General features: G+C 38.3%; 1 protein-coding gene across 1 annotated transcript in view; it reads left to right on the forward strand.

The window, feature by feature from the left end:
* The window catches only part of MYO3B (myosin IIIB), a 700,839-nt gene that overhangs the window by 234,558 nt on the left and 445,713 nt on the right, over positions 1-20,568 (forward strand). The window contains exon 9 of the mRNA XM_056793985.1: positions 14,468-14,626. Coding sequence (XP_056649963.1) covers positions 14,468-14,626 — 159 coding nt within the window. The remainder of the gene's footprint in view (positions 1-14,467; positions 14,627-20,568) is intronic.

The raw sequence follows: 20,568 nt of genomic DNA on the forward strand, positions 1-20,568 counted from the left end.
CAACTTGCATCTCTATGTTGCAAGTTAGAGGTTGTATGTTAGTTGTTGGAAATGTTACTACTGTATTTATGTTATTCCTTGATGTTACTCTGGGGTAGAAGTTTTTGGCTTCAGGATTTAAAAGTGATTTCTGTTCCCTGTCATTTGTTTTTCCTTCTGGTTGAATGTGCTCCCACACTCCAGAATGTGGGGGTATACATTCCTGGATGCTGAAACCTATTTCCTGTCTCATGCTAAATTCTACTTGAGCTGTCCTTTGCTCTCTCTCTCTGTTTCCAGCCTTTGGGGGTTTACAGAACCTTTAAATGATTTTGTTTCTTTTGCAAACTTGTTGTAATACTGTTTTTGGCTTGAGGATTTATGTGGATAATCCATTTTACAGGTTACACTCTCATATTTGCATCTAAAAAAGTTTTCTAAATGTCTTGATTTGATTCTTGTCCATCTCATTACTTTCTTGTATCCCCTTATGTGTTCCCTGTGTCCCAAAGATTTTATTTTTAATGTTTAACATATCTTTTTCCATTTCTTTCTCTTCTTTCTCTTTTTTCCCATTGCTCTAAGCTTTTCCTTTTAAGTTCTGCATCCCCATAATCTACTTCCTCCACTATGAATTCTGCTATTAGTTTTTGTGCACTAGGATATCTCTTGCACCCCTTCCCAGTTTTCAACTTAGGTAATGCTGTGTCTTAGCTTCATAAAGCGTGATCCTTAATCCCACTTGCTACTACTGAGGAATATTCTGATCTTGTTTCCTGGCTAATCATTCTTTTCATTTTCTCCAAATTGGGCATTTGTGTTCTTAACTTGAAATGTTCACAACATTGCGTTTTGTAGTTGCTGTTATTGTTTCCCCTATAATTATTCCTATTGCCCATGTATTATTATAATTATTATAGCTTGGTCTTCTCCCATTTCCCTGATCATATTTTGCTTTCTTTGGGCAAAATTTGACTATATGCCCCAGATTTTTGGCACAAGAAGCACCTTTTTGGAACTTACTTTGTTGGTACTGAGGTCTAGGCTGCTCAAACATTCTCAGAGTAGCTAAATTTCTTATTTCTATTTCTTTTTGCTTGATTGTTTCATTTACATCTTTTAATTTTTGTTTCAATTTCTTTATCTGTTCTTCTTTTTTCCCTCTGTTGTTTCCTGTTAGTGTCATGTAAGTAAGCTGATGATTCTCTTAATTCTTCCAAAGTCATGGTGTCATATTTAGGGCAGAATTGTCTGAAAAAAATTCCTGATTGTGGTGGTGCAACACTTTAGGAATTGTCTCCTAACGTGCTGTAATATCTGATCACTATTCTCAGGGAACCGTAGGATGGTTTCTCCAGCTTCCTGGAGTTGGTTGAGATAAATGGAAGGATGCTTGCTGGATTCTTGGCAGATCCTTTCAAATTTACTCCATGAGTTGGGAAGAGGACAGAATGACCTTATTGCTTCTAGATCTTCCCTAGCTTTTTTTAAATAGGAGAAACTCTGGGGATTAGAAAATTCAACATCTCCATGAAATTCTGGCCAATTTGTAAGTTTTCGGTCATCCCTTGTCTTTTTAAAAAATTGGGTTTGTTCTGAAGAACTAAATAGCTCTTGTATAAAGATCTCTGTATCTGAAAAGCTGGGTTCATAAAGCCTAACTTCATGTTTCAGCTCCTTTAAACAGCAGTAGGGTCTAAAAAGAATTTGGGCATTCATCTACGTAATGCTTCTAAGTCTGGCACTCAAAAGGGCTTGTGAATCTTCATGTGAACCACCCCATAATCTGATTTGAGTTTTGCATAGTCCTGGAGAGGTTTTGTACCCCTTCAGCACTCCCAGTGTTTGTAACCTCTGTGTTTGTTCCCTTGTCTGCAGTTACTTTGTCAGTACAGACCCCAATGGTTAATGTTGGAGTGATGTCTTTGTCATTGCTAGTGCCCTTGCCTTCTATTGTGTCATTGTTAATTCCCGTGGTTTCAAGTTTTGTCATTAGTCCCTGATACAGTTCCGTCATTTTGTCCATTTGGTTAAGGACCATCACTAGCTTAGGGTTATCAATGTTGTTTTGCTTACCCATGACTAACTTTATTCTCTTTTTTATGTTGGTAAAGATCTGCCATACCAACATAGCTGTTCCATATATGGCAGGGAACATTGGCCATACACTTTTAATTTCATTATTTACCCAGTCCCAAATCTGTGTTATTTGGAGTACTGGCTATATGTTGTTAGATTTAGAATAGTTTTGAGTGTCAAATAGTTGTAGATAAGAGAGTGGGAGTCCTAAACTGTGATAATTAAAATGTTTGGGAGCAAGGGAAATATATAACAATTATGACCACTGAAATATGTTTTCTACTGTGTCTTGGTTTTATATAAATATAAGATGGTCACCAGGGAATATATTCCCAATTTATGAATATGCCCAAGCCAACTGGGTTTTATAGAGAAATTTAATTTATAATACACTGATTAATCAATAGAAAAAGAGAGAAAGTAAGAAAGGAATAAGAATGAATAAATCAGTCAGTTGGTTTTATCACTCACCCATGATCTCTCTAAGTAAGGCTTCTCATGCCAACCTCAGGCTCCACCTTCAAGAGAGCCTCCTTTCAAGAAATGTTCCAGAGGATTCTCCTCCTGACTCCTCCTGAGTTCTCCTTCCACAGCCTCCTTCAAGACCTCTCCAGGAGCTCTCCTCAGTCCTCCTTCAGAGCCACCTCCCTCAGAGCAAAACCTCCTCTCTCTCTCTCTCCTCAGACCCCGTTATCTTTAAGGAAACCATCTAAGTCCCCTCCCCTCAGTTCTCACATCTACCAGTCACTGTCCATGTCTCCCCTGTGCCAATGGTGGCTCTAGCTTAACCCAGGACCACCCAGAGGTCTGTTCCCTTTGCACATGTCTGTTGTAGGTCATATTATCAAATAATTAAATCTTGATCTATGCTGCAGCCCTTCCTAAATCCTGTTAGACTGAGTAGGGTGGAGATTGTAAGTTCCAAGACCTGGTTCTGTCATTCCAAGTATCTCTATTGTATCAATTCTAAAATCAATCATGACTCAAAGAACTTCCTGTTCTATGCTTAAGCATAGGTAAAAGCCCTTTCCATTGTTTAGCAAAAGGTTTCTGTCCTAAAGTAGTCTTAGGTAGGGAGGAGAAGGACCCTCCCATGCCAAGGGTTTTCATATTCCAATAGAGTTCTTAATATCAGTAGGAAATTTTTCAAGTATGAAATTTCCCAATGGGGAAATTTCCAACATTCATAAGTCTAAGAAATTTTAAGGTTTACAATGTAATATGTCATACAGCCACCAGAATAACTGTGCCACCATGATCAGAGACACATAGACTTTTATGACCTTTTGGTACATAATTGTTATTATTGAACCCTGTTTCTTTGCCCTCGATCCCAGAAACTTCTTCAGAGGAAAAAAAGTTGCTTTTAAATCTGGCCCTTTAAGCAACTCTACCCCTCCCAAGAGTGAGCAGTAATGGCTGTCAGACTAAGCTGCCTCTCCCCAGTCACTTCTAATTGTCATGAAATGAAAATGGTTCTGTCCTTGACCTCTGGGGTGCCAGTTGTAAAAGAGAAGAAAGGGGGAGACTCTTCTCTCTTTAAAATGGAGAGGGGTGAGTAAGTTTTGTCCCAACTGGAAGGATATAACTCCAGTGGGCAGATGAAGGGAAGTGTGGAGAAAGGGATATGGATGAAGTAGGAAGGTTGAGGAAAAGATGGCAGTATCTCTCCCTCCTTGAGATTAGTTGACACCAAGGCTTGAGGACATTTTAGAGAGACAGGAAGAACTTCTCTAACTCTCTTCCCAAAGGACAATTTAACTGGCTATTTCCTTTGAGCACTGTATTGGCACAAACTGGAAGGAAAGATGTCAGGTTTCCTTGCCAGCAGTTCTTAGCAAAGGGTTTGTAATCAAACCCTTTTCTATGGAGGGTTGTGGCAACCCAGGTTAGCCACAGACTAAGGACAGGATTCAGCTTTAAATCCTGTCTTCAATTTGTCTAATTCTTTCCCTTATTATGAAGACAGGCCCAAACCCAGATCTGACTTATACTAATGATTTTATTGAAGGAAAGGTGGTAAGGTTGGAGGAATAAGGGGGAAGGAAGATGGGAGAGGATGCTCTGTCAAAAACAAATTCCACAGCAGTTGGATTTCAAGGGGCCAGGCTCAAGACCTCTATGCGTCAGCCCCTTTTCTCAACTGACTGTTTCTTTCAATCTCTATACCACTATAACTTAAACTAAGTCTCTATAATAAGTTCAAGGAAAGGCAAGGTAGAGACCCAAAAGGAAGTGGGCAGGTTGACTCAGATGAGAGACCAATCAAACTCCTTCTGAGTCTTGGGTAATTGTCGTCAAGTGAAGGAAAGGTTGTGGAAGGATTTCTTGATGGAAGCAGGTACAGGAACAAGTAGGAAAGTCTGGCTCTTTTCCCTCTTCAGATTCCCTTTGCCACCCAGGAAAAACTCCTCTCCATTTTTCTTCCAAGGCTGGAAGTGTTGAGCTGGTCAGAATTCTCCTCAGCTCCCAATTCTCTACCCAGAATCCTTTGCTGACTCTCAACTGCCACCAGGCTAGCTCTCCATCAAAAAGCAGGATTCTATTTAGGGTCTTTTCTTAATCCTTTACAAATTACTACTACTTATATAAACTTGAGAAAATCACAACTTCATAAAGCACTACCACATAAAGCACTACCACATAAACCACTACCACATAAACCACTACTAGGCTTAAATCTCAGAACAGGTACCAAAAAGAAGAAAAGACCCCTTTGAATGAAAATACTTATAGCAATCTTTTTTTGTAATGTCACAGAACTGGAAATCAAGGGAATTCCATTCCAGTAGATGGCTGAATAAATTTTAGCATATTAATGTAATAAAATACTATTGTGTCTTAAAAATGATGAAGGGAATAATTTGGAAGATTTGTGAATTGGTACAAAAGGAAATGGACAGAACCAAGCAAATGATTTATACTCTGACACTAACAAGAATAAAAGCAACTTTGAAAGTCTTAAGACTCTGATTGGTACAAGGTTTATCTATGCTTCTGGTGAATTCATGATGAAGAAAGTTGTCTGCTCTTCAAGAGAGAGGTGATGTTGGGGGCAGCTGGGTAGCTCAGTGGATTGAGAGCCAGGCCTAGAGATAGGAGGTCGTAGATTCAACTCTGGCCTCAGACACTTCCTACCTGTGTGACCCTGGGCAAGTCACTTGACCCCCATTGCCTAGCCCTTACCACTCTTCTGCCTTGGAGCCAATACACAGTATTGACTCCAAGATGGAAGGTAAGGGTTTAATTAAAAAAAAAGAGAGAGAGAGAGAGGTGATGTTAACACAGAATGAGGTATGGGGTGGTTTGGAATATAGCCATCAAGGTCAGAACAAATATTTTTTAGTTTGTCTGGTCTTATTTTTTAAACTCTTACCTTTTGTCTTAATACCAATTCTAACACAGAAGAGCAACAAGGGCTAGGCAATTAGGATTAAATGACTTAACCAGTGTCATATAGCTAGGAAGTGTCTGAGATCAAATTTGAATCCTGCTCCTTCTGACTCCGGACTGGTGCTCTATCCACTGTACTATCTAACTGCAGTTTCTGGGCATCTTTGTTATAAGGTTTTGTTTTTCTTTGTGGGGATGAGGTACAGGGTAGAAGGTGGGAAAGAGAAAACAAATGCTTATTAATTGCAAAATAATTGCAAAACCAGCTAATTTTTATTGTGATGTATAATATTAAAATAATATTTTATTATTTATATTATCATAGAAATGTAATAATAGTTAAAATAAAATATATGATAAATAATGAACATATAATAATATAATTATAATAATATAAGTAAAAATATATTAAAAACCTAATTTTTATTAGTCTTTCAGGCTAATCACTTTTTGCCCACACATAGGCCAGTGATTCTGTCTTTGGAGGGTGGTTATAAAAATATCTATATACTGTGATGTCCTGCTCTACAGAAATGATATTTCCTTTGCAAGAGAGGTATTAGGAACTATTATACTGAGGGAGACAAGGTGAGTGTAGACCCCAGAGGACATTTTCCCCTTGAAGACTAGACCATTCTCTTCTCCTGCTGCTTCTATTTGATGATCACTGGAGCTGGAGCTTTAAATAATACAATAATGCAGCAGTGACGTTTCTTCCTAGTATGAATGGGGATATTTTAGAATGCTGAGGAGGAGCCTTTCGTAGGAGCATCAGAGAGAAAATGAGAAAAAGGCATAAATCCTGAGGCTTCTCTACCTTCCCGTATATGAATGAAGGGTTTTACCATTGTGGTTCTATTGCATTCCTCAGCATTTTGATCATTTTTTTCTTGGACAAATATCCCTATTTGACTGTGATTCTTGATAAATCGCCCTCACCCCTACTCCCCTCCTCCTTCTAGGCATCTGATTTTCTTTTAACAAAATGGCAGTTTACATGGAATAGAATTGTTGTTTCTTCAACAATATCATCATCTTGGAGCCAGAGGATATACGACTCTCATTGGCTCTTTCAGCAAGGAGGGATCTTGTTCGTTGCTAATAAATGTTTCGGGGATATATATATATATATATTTTTTTTTTTCTGGTAATTGTGGAAAAGTGGAAATGGTGCTTAGGAGCCAGGCTGCGAGAGAACAGCAAATGGCTGCAACCTGTGTTTAATGTGGTGACACTAATGAATTCTGAGAATTAATTTTCAGCCAAGAAAGCATGATGGAAGGTACTAGAAATTCAAATTAGGTAATAGATTGACTTTCATCAAGGCCAGCATGTATTTGTGTCTCTTGCTTCCTTCATGTTTGAGCGGAGCACCATGTGCTTGTCATTCCCAGGAGTACATGTCACACCATGAAGGGATGGCACTGAGTATGAATGGGAACATGATTACTAATAAGTCCCCTTCTAGTTCTAACAGTCTATAATCCTTTGATCTATACTTCACAGTAATTTTCCTGCAGCCTGGTACTATAAATTATTATAATAATAGCTGACATTTATGTAGAACTTTAAGGTTAAAAAAAACCCCTTAGCTTCTTAGAATTGATACAAGAAGTGTTGCTTCCAAAGCAGAAAGAAGAGTGGTAAAGGCTAAGCAATTGGGGTCAAGTGACTTGCCCAGGGTCACACAGTTAGGAAGTATCTGGGGTCTGATTTGAACTTGGATCCTCCTGACTCCAGGTCTGACTCTATCCACCGAGCTACCTAGCTGCCCTGAACTTTTAAGTTTTGAACAATGCTTTACACATGCTGTTACTTGCTCTTTGAGGTAGGTGCTATTATCATTCCCATCTTATAGTGGGGGGAAATTGAGGTTTAGAGAGCTTAAGTGGTTTGCTTAGCATCATACAGATTCCAATACAGATCTTCCTGCCTCCACACCCAGTATGCTAATTGCTATGCACCTTAACCTCCAAGTGGAACCACAGAGACCTTGGCACAAAGACTTCCACCAATCCAAAGAAGTTGAAGAAGAGGTCTAAATGAGGTCCAATGGGGGCAATGGGATGATGGAGGGGAAGGAGGCACATTCTTTTCCACTTTGAGGAGTGTGTAATTCTTAATGAATTCTTTGTTTCACCTTTCCTTGGAAAAGAGTACAGTAGATATGTGGGGGAAATAGCCTTGATTGTAGCATTCCCTTAGTTCAGAAAGCATTATCTTTCTGTGTAAACCATTTTCTACAGGCGTCTCAGGAGAAATGACAACAATGTGATCCATTGTCTTCCCTGTCACCTGTCCTCAGTCAGATGAGAGAACTGGCACCCACAAAGAATATATTTTGCTATTTCTTTAGCAATGATCTTCATACTGGAGGACACCCATTTTGCATTGCAAGAGATAACTATTTGCCAAATATCTATTGGGTGGGGAGGGAGTGGGGGGGAATACTGTCCAACCTCAAATTCTCCAACTATAATACCTTGGGAGAAAATCTGGTCCTTTTAGAAGGTGAAAATCCATCATAGGAAATGCTGTGTTTCCCAAACTCAGTCTGGTATGTGCCTGCCATGCCTTCTTTTTCAAGCAAATATAAAGTCTATGGGTACTTCATCATTTCTGGGGTCTCAGTCAGGTTTGCCCATGTATCTTTTGTGGACTATCTCCCATGCTGTCAACTTGGAAACATACTTCTAGGGAGGTTGGCCATCTATTATTTCCCCTGTCTTTCACCCTACCCCCATCTAATCACTCCTCCCACCCACCAGCAGTTAGATGTGGAAGAAACAATGAGCTGAGGATTGCCTCCAGGCTTCTGTCAGTAATTTATACTGTCCCTGGAACCAGGTGGGTGACAAGATTAGAATCAGGAAGACCTGAATTCAAAATGTTGTCTAGATACTTACAGGTTGGGTAACCCTGGGCAAATGACTCAATCTCTCAGTTTCAGCTTTATCATTGGGAAAATGGAGAGCATAGTACCTAATAATATCTACTTCTCAAGATTACTGTGAAAATTGAGTGAGATAATATATGCAAAATTTTTGTAAGCATTTATTAAGTGCTTACAGTATACAAAGTTCAGTGTTAAGCCTAGAGATATGAATAGAAAAGTAAGACCATTCCTGCTCTCAAGGAGTTTGCATTCTAATGGGGGAAACAACCCAGATAGAGGATTTCAGCTGCAAGCATTTTACATATATTATCTCACTCTTCTCTGGGTCTTTGGTAGCTGAGGCTATAGCACCTGCAAGAACACTTGCACAATGATGACTATGGGCCCTAGGCTGGGAACATTGCTATTCCAAAGGCTCCTGGGTTCAGGGACCTGAACAGCCTCCATCAGTATCATAGTAGAGATGGTAGTCAAGGTGATGTGGTGATTCAATTCACCTGCTCCATGCTGCCTCATGTCTCTCCTTCAGTGTGCCCTGGTGCATCAGCTAGGAAGGCTTGCTTGCCTTGTATGTGGCAGCTGGTGAGGATAGCTAGTCATTTCTCCATAGGAATTGCTTCTGCAAAGGATAGCTACGTGAAAGCTTAATTAGCAGTAGCAGCATTGGTGGTGGTGGTAATAGTAATGATAGTAGTGTAGTAATACTAGCAGTAGTAGTAATAGTAATAATAATAATTGTAATATTGCTGTTCATAAGGGAAAATGAATCTCCTTACTTAATTTAGTTTTTAAAAAAATGCAACTCCTGGGCGCAACTGGGTAGCTCAGTGGGTTGAGAGGCAGGCCTAGAGATGGGAGGTCCTAGGTTCAGATCTGGCCTCAGACACTTCTCAGCTGTGTGAACCTGGGCAAGTCACTTGACCCCCATTGCCTAGCCCTTACCACTCTTCTGCCTTGGAGCCAATACATAGTATTGACTCCAAGATGGAAGGTAAGGGTTTTAATTAAAAAAAAATGGAACTCCAGGTTCTTCTAAGGAGGCAACTTTAGCAGCAGAAGCAATTACTGCCTAAATAACTGGATCCAAACCAATCTTTACCATTCTGGGTATATACAAATAGACATATCTTCCATGTTCCTCTTGCTGTCCCTGTAATCACATTGTTCCCCCAGCCTAGGGCACCATTCTGCCTCCTTTCTGCCAATTCATATCCATAATTTTCCATAAGACTCAGCTCATGCCTCACCTTCTCAGACTGACTGACTGTAGTCCTTATTGACCTAACTGACCTTGCCTTAGATAGATAAATTACCAGAGATAAATTATATAATCTTGCATTTTCTCTAGGTTCCTCAAGGACATACACAGGCTGTGTCTAGTGTTATGCACATAGAAGGAACTCAAGGAATGCTTGAGGAATGAATGGTATTTTGAAGTATTATAATGTCCCCTAATTCAGGTCCAGCATCCATCTTCATATTTGCATAGCCATTCCCAGTACAGAGGCTACAATTTTTCCTCTCTTTGTAAACAGATAAAGTGAGTGAAAAAGAACAGGGGACTTTGATCCAAATCCTGACTCTGATACAAGCAGGGTAACCACAAGTAGACCTCTGAGTTTCATTTGCCTCCCCTGTGAAATGGGAATAATAATGAAAGTGTGAGAGGAGTATTCTATAAACTTAATTAGCCTTTGAAGGTGTGATTTATTAATAGCAGGTGGTGAAGTAGATAGAGTGTTGGACCTAGAGTCAGGAAGATTTGAGATCAAATTTACACTTAGATACTTAGAAACTATGTGACCTTGGGCAAGTCACTTAACCTTGTTGCCTGAGTTTCTTCATCTGTAAAATGAACAAGAGAAGGAAATTGCAAACCATTCCAGTATCTTTGCCAAAATAGCCACAATTTGGGGTCATGAAGAGTCAGACATCACTGAAATGACTGAATGACAACAAATATTAATAGTAACCATAGAATGATGAATTGCCTTTAGCCCACCTCCTATTTCCACATAGATGTATTATCTTACAAGAGTATTAAGACTTCTTAGTCAGAATCTGAAGGCTTGACGTCTTTATAGTCTTCAAGATAAGAACCTTCAGCTCCACTGGATGTACACATAACAGATCTATTTTGTATCTTTTAGACATTTTGCTCTTATTTCATAGCTCCAGAGAGGCAAATCTCTCACTAAAAGCAGTTTTTTTCTTTAAATAGCAATTAGGTGGCACAGTGAATAGATTTCTGGGTCACTTTACCTTTATCTGGCTCCAATGGCTTGTCTGTAAAATGGGGATGAGAATAATACCTACTTCCCAGGATTATTATAAGAAGAAAATGAAATGATATTTTAAAATCCCTTTGCAAGCCTTAAAATATCATATTATTGGTATTTATCCTTATTCTCATTCTCATGAACAGGGTTTTGTTTACATAGAAACCTAATAAAATTAAACTGTAACTCTTGGTTGTAGTCCTTCTGAATAAAGGGAGGAAGAAAGTTTGGGCAGCTATTTTCCTTTCTTAGATCTTCAAGTGATTCTCAGGTAATGTCTTTCTTTCTGACTTCTCCTTTTCCTTCATCCTTTAGAGGAAGGAATGTAGTTTGGCACAATAGAAATAGCTCTGGGTCTTGAACTAGAGGAGCTGAGTTCAAATTTTACTTCTGATACCGCCTGTATGTCCTGAGGTAAGTTAATCTCCCTGAATCTCAGTTTTCTCATCTATGAAATGAAATGGTTGGAGTGAATGGTCTCTGAAGTCCCTATTAGTTCTGTAACCACGATTCTCTTTTCATCCATAAGACTGTTTTCCTGTTTTTAGGATTGCTAATTCATCTGTTTGGAAGGGGAAGAGGGTATTGAGAGATGGCTTGGCCTTCAAATATGAATATAGTAGCATCGCTTTGCCATGAGATTAAAAAAACCCTCTAAAACAAGACATAACTCTTTAGATTGCCTCTTGGAACTCTAACAAAATAGCCTAAGAATGGAATTCAGGAGGAAATTAACCCATGTTCTACTTTATCCAAGAAGATTCATTACTGAAGAATGAAATAGCCTTTGTCACACAGCTGGCCCCGTGGCCCAGACCCAGAAGAAGGACACTTCCTTTTGTTTCTTCCTTTTGTATTCTGTGGCTGACATGTTCTTTTCTCCTATCCTCAGACCCAATTTACTCTGCTTCCCAATTTGAGCAGTTGGGACGAATTACCAGGAAACTGAAGGCAGTCCCATTCTTCTGACTCCCTTGGTTTATTTTGCCCCTTTAAACTGCAACCATGAATATAGAAAGAAAAGAAGGAAGAGAGGAAGATAATGAAATGTACAAAATATTCTTTATATTTTCCTATGCTTGGATTTGTGGAAATGCCTTAACAAGAACAAGAGCTCTTTAAGTTTGCAAAGGGCTTTACAGATATCTTGTTTTCTCCTTACAACAACCCTGTCAGGTAGATACTCTTATTATTGCTGTTTTATAGATGTGGAAACTGAGGCAGAGGAGTGGTGACTTGCTCAGCACCACACAGCTAGGGAGTATCTGAAGCTGGATTTGAACTCAGATCTTTCTGACTCAAGTGCTCTATTAACTGTGCTACCTAGCTGACTTAATACATGGATGTCTATCTCTTGATTTTTCTCTTTTCTGTTTCAACCATTTGTCTTAAAAGGGAAAATCATGGAGGTCAGAGAGCCACATCTTTATTTTAGAGTGCTCTTTACTACATCATCCTTCTTGGGCTAATTATAGGACCATGAATCCTCTGAGGGCTGTTAGTAATGCAAATGTTATCTATTATCATAATCTCTTTGGGTATTTTTGTATCTAAATTAGCCAGAGAAGCAGTGGGGCATCATAACTAGAAAACTGGTCTAAGAGCCAAGAAGACATGAGTTCCATCCTGCCTCTAACACTTATAGCTTGTGTGACCCTGGGCAAGTCACTTAATCTTTTCATGCTCTAGGAAGCTATCTAAAGACTATATACAGAGCAAGGAAGGCTCAAAACTATCTTTACAGAGAGGGTTTCCTCACTTGATTTACTAATGAAATCGCTGGTCCAGTCCTAACCACTGACTTTTCTAAGTATGAGGAGTATTTGAAGGAAAAAAAAAGTTTCCTTTCACATCTTCACACAGTCTCCATGAAAAATCTTCCTCCTCTGGGCAGAGGCAACCAACTATGAGTTCTCCACTCCCCTTCTCCCCTCATAAGGAGAGCAAAGTTCACTCAAGTCAACAAGTTTTATTAGTACCCACTATGTGCTAAATGCTGTTCTTACAAAGAAAGGCAAGACAGTTCCTGCTCTCAAGGAGCTCATAGTCTAATGGGGGACAGAAGATGCAAACATTTATGTACAAACAAGCTACAGATAAAATGGAGGTAATCTTGGAGGGAAGGCACCAAGATTAAACAGTACACAATCTCTGAAAGACCTTCCGTATCTGGAAAAATCTTTGAAATTTGCTGCTACTAACAGACTGGGCTTTAGCTCTGTCATTCATGGACCAGTCCATGAAGTGCTGAGAAGCTCATCACGTGCTTGATCAGAGCCTGATGGATTTCTCAGTCACATTCATTCTTCAAGCCAGTTACCAAAGGAACTGCAATCCCTGTAACCACACTGAAGAAATAATGGCTTTTTGAAGTATTGTTGTTCATAGAATACACATAGGCATGCAGACCTACAAAGAATCAAGAGATTCAAATTGAAAAACATTTAAAAAGCAATCACACACACACACACACAGAAACATGCATTAAAAAAGGTCCTCTCTTCCCCAACACCTTCCTCTCCCCCTTCCCCCCACTTCTATAAAAGTCAAATGATTGATTTCTTTCTCGATAAGGGCCAAGGGTGGTATTTATAGCCCCAGAGTCAGCAGAATGGTGATAATCTCGGTTCTGTTAGTTTTCCTAGCTGAAAGCTATTTTAACAGATAGGGAGGAGGGAAAAACCCACAAAACTCATCTCCTCATGATCAATTGTAGAACTGACCAGCAGAGAAATTTTGAGTATATTTCAGTTCTCCTGGCTTAAGTCCTTTTGTAAACTTAACAGTAAAGGATTACTGTAGAGGCTGTGCTTAAATATTCTCCAAAATATTAAAGGTGAGGCAGGATGTTTGATCATTTGTCAATGAATTTCATAACCCACAATATATTTTGTTTGAGGTTGATGGTGTGTCAGACAGCCTAGTGCAACTTCCATTGTAAGGTAGCACCTGCTATTTATCACAGACCTCACCACATTTAAATCTTTAAAAGCATATATGTTGTAATTGCCTTGAATAGCTATTCAGTGTGGAAATGTCATGGTAATTAGATAGGATATTCATCAGATTCGGTCTCACTAGAAATTTCCTTGTGTCAAAATCATCTTTAATAGCACGGGGCATGAAGCGTGCAATTTTAAGTCATTGTCTTCTTTTAAAAAGACACTGAGTGTGAAACACAAAGGTGGTTATACCAATTAGCCACAGGAGGAGCTTGGAGGCATCATCATTTTGAAAAGGTGGGGTTTGCCCTCTCCCCAATTTGGATTATTTCATTCTAATTTACCTGCGTTTTATTACAGACAATCATTTCTCAGAGCTCAGGTTTATTGGTTTCCTTTAGAAGCCCATTAGGAATCAAGGGGTTGAACTTTGCCCTATAATGATTTGTTTCTTTGCTGGAAGATTCCTACATGCTTTTCCCCCAAGATCAAGTAAGGAGACCTTTCTATATTGTGGCCAGTATCCCTGTGGCTGAAATCTAGTTGGTAGACTAATCAACTAGATTCTACTGAAAACATTTATTTCCGAGAACTTTGATTCAGTAAAGAAATCACCTTCACTACGTGTTCTGTTTTTCAGAATATTTTGAGTAGTTGAAAACCATATTATCTGTCCACATATTTTATTTTTTGAGCTAAAATATCATTTGTGCTATTAAAAAAATGAACCCAGATAATAAGAAATTAAATTTTGCCTCTCCTGGATATTAAGGAAAAAAAACTGCAATGGAGAGTGAACTATTTAAGTAATATTAAAGAAATAGGATCTTCTTTCAAATACTTGCATTAAGCATCTGGATGACTAATATTGTTCTTTGTTGTTATTGTTTTTTAACCAGGTGTCTTATTAAGGATTTTGAAAAGCGCCCATCTGTCACCCAACTCCTTGAACACCCATTTATTAAAGAAGCCCATGGTAAGGATTCAATTCTGCAGAAACAGTTGGCTAAGCTTCTCCAAGACCAGGAAACATATCTAGGCTCTGTCATCAAACCCAGGTAATGTGCCATACATCTTTCTACAGCCTCTCTCTGATTATTCCTAAAACATCCTTTCAACTGTCTTCATTTGCTAGCTAATATGATGGTGGTTATTACATCTCTGCATTTTTGAGAGCTTTATTTACATTCAGTTAAGTGCTCCAAGTCTTGGGAATGAATGCAGGGCTTTCTATTTGAGCTTTTACAGCTAGTTTCATTGAATCAGAGCTGAAATCTCATCTTGCTCTGGTGGCCATTTAATTATATTTTTATATTTATTTAATGTATGAATATATTTGCCAGTATAGGAGTAAATAATTGGGGAGATCATATGAAAATTCTTCTTTTGGTGGGTGCAGAATTACAAATATGAATAGACATGGAGAAATAATTCAGGAAAGATTAACAACTAAAAGGAAGGCTTTTCCGGTAATGTAGTCAAAGGTTGTTTTCTGCTTACTTAAACATGCCCAAGAAACAATTAGATATTTCAGATAAGTGTTTCAGATATTGCTTGGTCTCTTCCTTAAAAAATTTTAAACCAAAGTTCTTCCTTTTTTTAATTATAAAGTTTAAAATGAATGTTCATTTCACTTGAGATGGCTTAGAAGTGTTTATTGGTTTGCTAAGAAATAGTTCTCTGGTTTCTGTCCAGGAGGTGGCAGGATTTCTCTTTTTTAAAAAGTGAATTTAAATGCAAATGAGCATACCTTCCTTGATGTACAATTTGCTTGGACACAGATAAGCTTCAGTCCATTTTTATTAAAACAACACTTGAAATGATGTTGATGAAGAAAATTAAATGCCATGATTCATAAGTCATGGAAATAAATGCTTATTCGGCAAGAGCTTTCCTGATTATAAGCAGAAAACTCCTAATATTTGTATGAGACTAGGAACGCTAAGCCAGAGAGAAGTATAGTTGTAATGTGAATGCATCCTGCAGATTTTTGTTTTCTTATAGCATTGGTATCAACTTCCTGCCATGTACCATTTTGGTGGGCTCCAATTTTTGACCCTCTTTTGTCTTCTATCCCTTCTCATTCCATTCTCCAACATTCAATGTTCATTCTTCTAGAGGGCTGATCATAGGGAAACCAGAGAATTTCTACAGGTTTTGTGACCAAAGGAGTACCAAATGGGCCCCATTTGACTTCGTTTGTCCCCCCCATTTCCCATTTTAGTTACCTTGTTTTGCCTAGAAAACTAGCTTTTAAATGATCCAAAGCTAGTTATCCTCCTTCCTCTGTGTTATGTTTTGAAGGCTGGTGGAGGAGATTTCCCAGAATTCCATGACAAGGTCACTCAATCCTATATATTTGTCCCTTTCCCTCTCAAGCTTGACAGCTGTCTCTACAGATACAACATCTTTCTCTTTATCATCTCTACAAAAATAGCTGCCAGCCTGGCTTCCTATACCTGAGGAAATCTCTCCTTCATTCTTTCTCAAAACTTTTTATTCTTATTATAATTCTTGTGCTACCTTCCCAAATCCTGAGTTTTTCTTTTCTTTTCTTTCCTCTTACAGAGGAAAGGGAGACTTGACAATAAGTGGGAATCTTTGATCCCACTTAGAAAGTTCATTTCTTTGGATGGAGAGATTAGTATTAATTGTAGTGATAGGGAAAGGAACCATCCCCGTGATTTCATTGATAGATGGTAATCCTGGATAAAGAAACTCTTTCTACCCACAGATGTTAGCTCCTTCTCTGGCACTAACATACAGAATTCAGAGTGTTGTTGCCAAAGTAATAAGAAGTGAAATCATTTGCCCAAGGTCACAGGAGGTAGTATATTAAGCCCCAGGATTAATAAAGACAAAATGCAAACAAAATTCTTGTTCTCAAAGAGTTTTCACTTCATGGAGAGGACACAACTTATAAAAAGATAAATGCAACATTAATATTTTGAAGATCGAGAGAGGTACCAACTAGAGGCACAAAGAATGTCTCCTAAAGGAGATGATACCTGAGGTGCACCTTGAAGGAAGCAAGGGATTCTAAGATGCAGAAGTAAGGAAGGTAGGCTTTCCGTGGATATATGAGAGCCTGTGCAAAAGCAGAGCCAAAAGATAAATATTGAGTTCCAGGTAGCGCACATGAGCCTGTCTGGCTAGAAGAGATAATATGTTAAGGAAGAATATTGTGAAGTAAACCTGCAAAGGTAGGCTGGAGCCAGACTCTTTGGGCTTTAAAAACAATCTGATGAGTTTGTATTTTGTCCTAGAGGCTATGAAATACTTGAGATTCTTGAGCAGAGGAGTTAGTGTGGACAGATTTGTGCTTTAGGAAGATTATTTTGGCAACAGTGAAGAGGAACTAGAAGTGAAAGTCCTAATAGAAGGATAAATAAATAAAGTCTAAATAAATATAAAAATAAAAAAAATAAAGTCTAAAAGAGAAATGATGAAGGCTTGAACTAGGGTAGTGGCTGCATGAGTTGACAAGAGATACTGATGCAAAATATATTGTGGAGGTAGAGTCAATGACTTTGCTGCTGATTTAATGTAGTTGGTATGGGAATGAGAAGAATTGAATATGAATATCACAGATTCAGTTGACTGAAAAAATAGTGGTGCCCTCAAAAAAATAGAGAAGTTGGAAGAAGGAAGGGTTTAGTATGGAAAGTGATGAGTTCCATTTCAGGCATGTGGAGTTTTAGGTTTCTCTGGGATATCCAATTGGAGCTATCTAGACTACAGTTATTAATAAAGGACTAGTGCTTAGGAGAGAGACTAGGGGTAGCTAGTAGTAGCTATGTAGATCCAGCCTGAGCAAAGGATACTGAGAAGGAATTGGCAGACAGGTAGGAAGAACAGTGGGAGATGACAATCATAAAAACTTAGGGAGAAAAGAATAGCCAGGGAGAGGAAATATAACAGTGTCAGATGCTACAGAGAGCTCAAGAAGGATGATCCTTGAGAAAAGGTCATTGGATTTAGTAACTGAGATATCATTGTTAACCTCAGACAGAACATCTTCTGTAGAGTGGTAAGAATGGGAAATCACCATGCAAGAGGTTGAGAAGTGAGTGGGAAGACAGAGACAGTTTTGTATCTGTTCCTACATTGTCTTTCCCCAGTGGATTGTGAGCTCCATGAGGACAAAGGCCATTTTGGTTTTATCTCTGTATCTCTTGTGCCTAATGCAAGACTTGACCCATAGCAAGTACTCAATAAATATTAATTGAATTGAAATGAAATTCAATAGAGTATGGATGCTTTTTATAGGACCTGGCATGACCGATAGAAAACTACCTTACAAACATATCCTTGAGTACACAAATCCCCATAATCTATTAGATGTGAAGAATGGGATAGTCAGTGTTCAGAATTCCAACTCCAACCGGATGGGGATACACACATGTGTACATATACATACATATATATATATATAAAAATATATATATATATATATATCATTCTCTCTTCTTCTCTCTTCTTTTTCTTCTCTCTTCTCTCTCCTCTCTTTCCATATATACATATGCATATATCTTAATTTTTATCCACTGTCTTCTCACACATAGCCTAGTTTACTACTCCTAAAGAAAGAAGTCACAATGTTTGGAAAGAAATCGATCATATACTTAAAATCATTGACTTATAGGCTATTACTGAGACTCTGTCTCAATCTGCTGCCTCCAGATCATAGGGGAAATAGGATTTACGATCAAATTTTGCTTGGTGGAAGATGGAGAACCTTGACTGGTGCTGAATTACATATCCCCCAGCACAAACTTAATGATAAATACATTCAAATTCATAGAATGTCAGTGCATATCTGGCACTTCCAGCTGCTCTGGATAAACACGCTTTCCTCAATGAACCTGGTAAATCAAGTGGCATTGATCATGTTGAGATGTTCTTGAAATAAACTCTCCGGGCCTAGCATATGGAAGAGTGTCGTAGTTGGTTTGGCATTTGTTATGTTCCTCACAACATATGGCCTCTAGTTTCCTAATGCTTTTTCTTTGAAAGAGATAAGAACCCAATGTGGAATGGTCTAGCTCAAAAGGTTGACTAGTCAGAGTTTTGAGTTTGAGGATAATAGATGATTTAAAAGGGCAGAGATGCTTTTGAAACATGCTGTTTCTAAGTTGAGAGTCAGCCTTTGAATTATGTATTCATTTTGTTGTTGTCACATCTGACTCTTTGTGACCCATTTGGAGTTTTCTTGGCAAAGATACTGGAGCAGTTTACCATTTCCTTCTCTAACTAATTTTGCAGATGAGGACCCTTGCCCAGGGTCACATAGCTAATAAGTGACTGAGGCCAGATTTGAACTCAGGAAGATGAGTCTTTCTGACTCCAGGTCTGGTGCTCTATCTGCTACATAATCCAGCTGCCTTGTATATATTCATTTACTTTCAACTAAGTATTACATCTTTTTTTTTCTCCAAAGGAAGCAAATAATAAAGGATTTTTAAAGTTTTGAATGCTAAATAATTTCTGATGGATGATGAATGAATCTTACACATATGGGCTAAATTTCTAATTGAAATATCCATAAATTTAAGAAGAAATGGCGACTCTATGAGTATATATATATGTATATTATGTGTATATATTTGTGTGTGTATAAAACTCATAGAGTAACATAGTGGATAGGAAAGTGGATAGGATTGATTTAGGAGCCAGGAGTGCCTGAATTTAAGACCTGCTTCTGCTCCATACAAGCTTAATGGCCCTGAGCAAGCCACCCTCTTAGTGCTCTAGATAACTAAGACTTTAGGTAATTGAGGAGGAAAAATCCCTATCTAGGTTCTAGTCCTGATCCCTATATATTAGGAAGAAATATGTATCTGTGGATCAACAGGGTCCTAGGTTTTAGGAGATAGCTCAGGAAATAGCATCATTGTTTCCTATAAGGTTCTTGGTAAAACAGGATGAAATTGTCTCCTTTAGAGTAAACAGATACATAGCTCACACAAAAAGGAATAGACTTTATTTTCTAGAGTAATTAGTAGTATATCAACTTTTTTTAAAAACAGTGCTTATTTAAAAACTATAGATACCCCAAGGGACTCATGACAAAAAATGCAATCCAAAGCCAAGGAAGGAACTGTTGGAATCTGATTGCAGATCAAAGCACGTCATCTTTCACTTTATTTCTTTCATGAGTTTTTTTTTATTACATGTGTGATATGCGTCTTCTGTCACAGCTTGAACATTATGGAAATATGCATTGCATGACAGCACTGGTATAAACTCTAACACATCATTTACCACCTCAAAGAGGAGGGAGAGGGAGGGGAGAAAATCTGGATCACAAAATGACAAAAAATTCTTAGAAAAATTGTTTCTATACATAATTAAAAAAATAAAAGAAAGTCTGTAAAAAGCTCCTTAAGCAAAAATAACAATAATGCAACTATAGGTATCGATGACTGTTTTACCATCTTAGTCCTATTTCCTTTAAGCTGTACCTCCTTCTAGAGTCCTTTCCTTGTCCTCTCAGCTGCCAGTCCCTTCCCCAGTGAGGTCTTTGTGTCTTCTCTGTAAGGACAGACAGGGTAGAATTGTACAAAGAATACAGTATTTGGAGAAATAGGAAATAAGAGGATTTGGTTTACATCTTGACTTTATTATTTATTACTTGGGCAAATCATTTAACTCCCTTAGACCTCATTTTGTCATCTGTAAAATGAGAGAGTTGTACTAGATGATGTCCACTATATCTTCCAACTCTAAATCTTTGGCTCTGCGTTGAATATACCGGTTGATGACCTTTTCTTCCCCCCGTTAGAATGTAAGCTCCGTGAGGGCAGGACCTGTCTTTTCTTTAGAGCCTCAGCATTTAGCACAGTGCCTGACAAATAAATGCTTAATAAATTCTTACTGATTAAACAGAATGAAAAGAACAATGGTTCTATAAGGATCTAGGCCGATTCATTGCTGATATCTGAACAAGCTGATTGTCATGAGAGACAACCCTTCATATTGACAATAGAAGCAGCTCTTT

Source organism: Monodelphis domestica, chromosome 4 (genome assembly GCF_027887165.1).
Source record: "Monodelphis domestica isolate mMonDom1 chromosome 4, mMonDom1.pri, whole genome shotgun sequence".
Lineage (NCBI taxonomy): Eukaryota > Metazoa > Chordata > Mammalia > Didelphimorphia > Didelphidae > Monodelphis > Monodelphis domestica.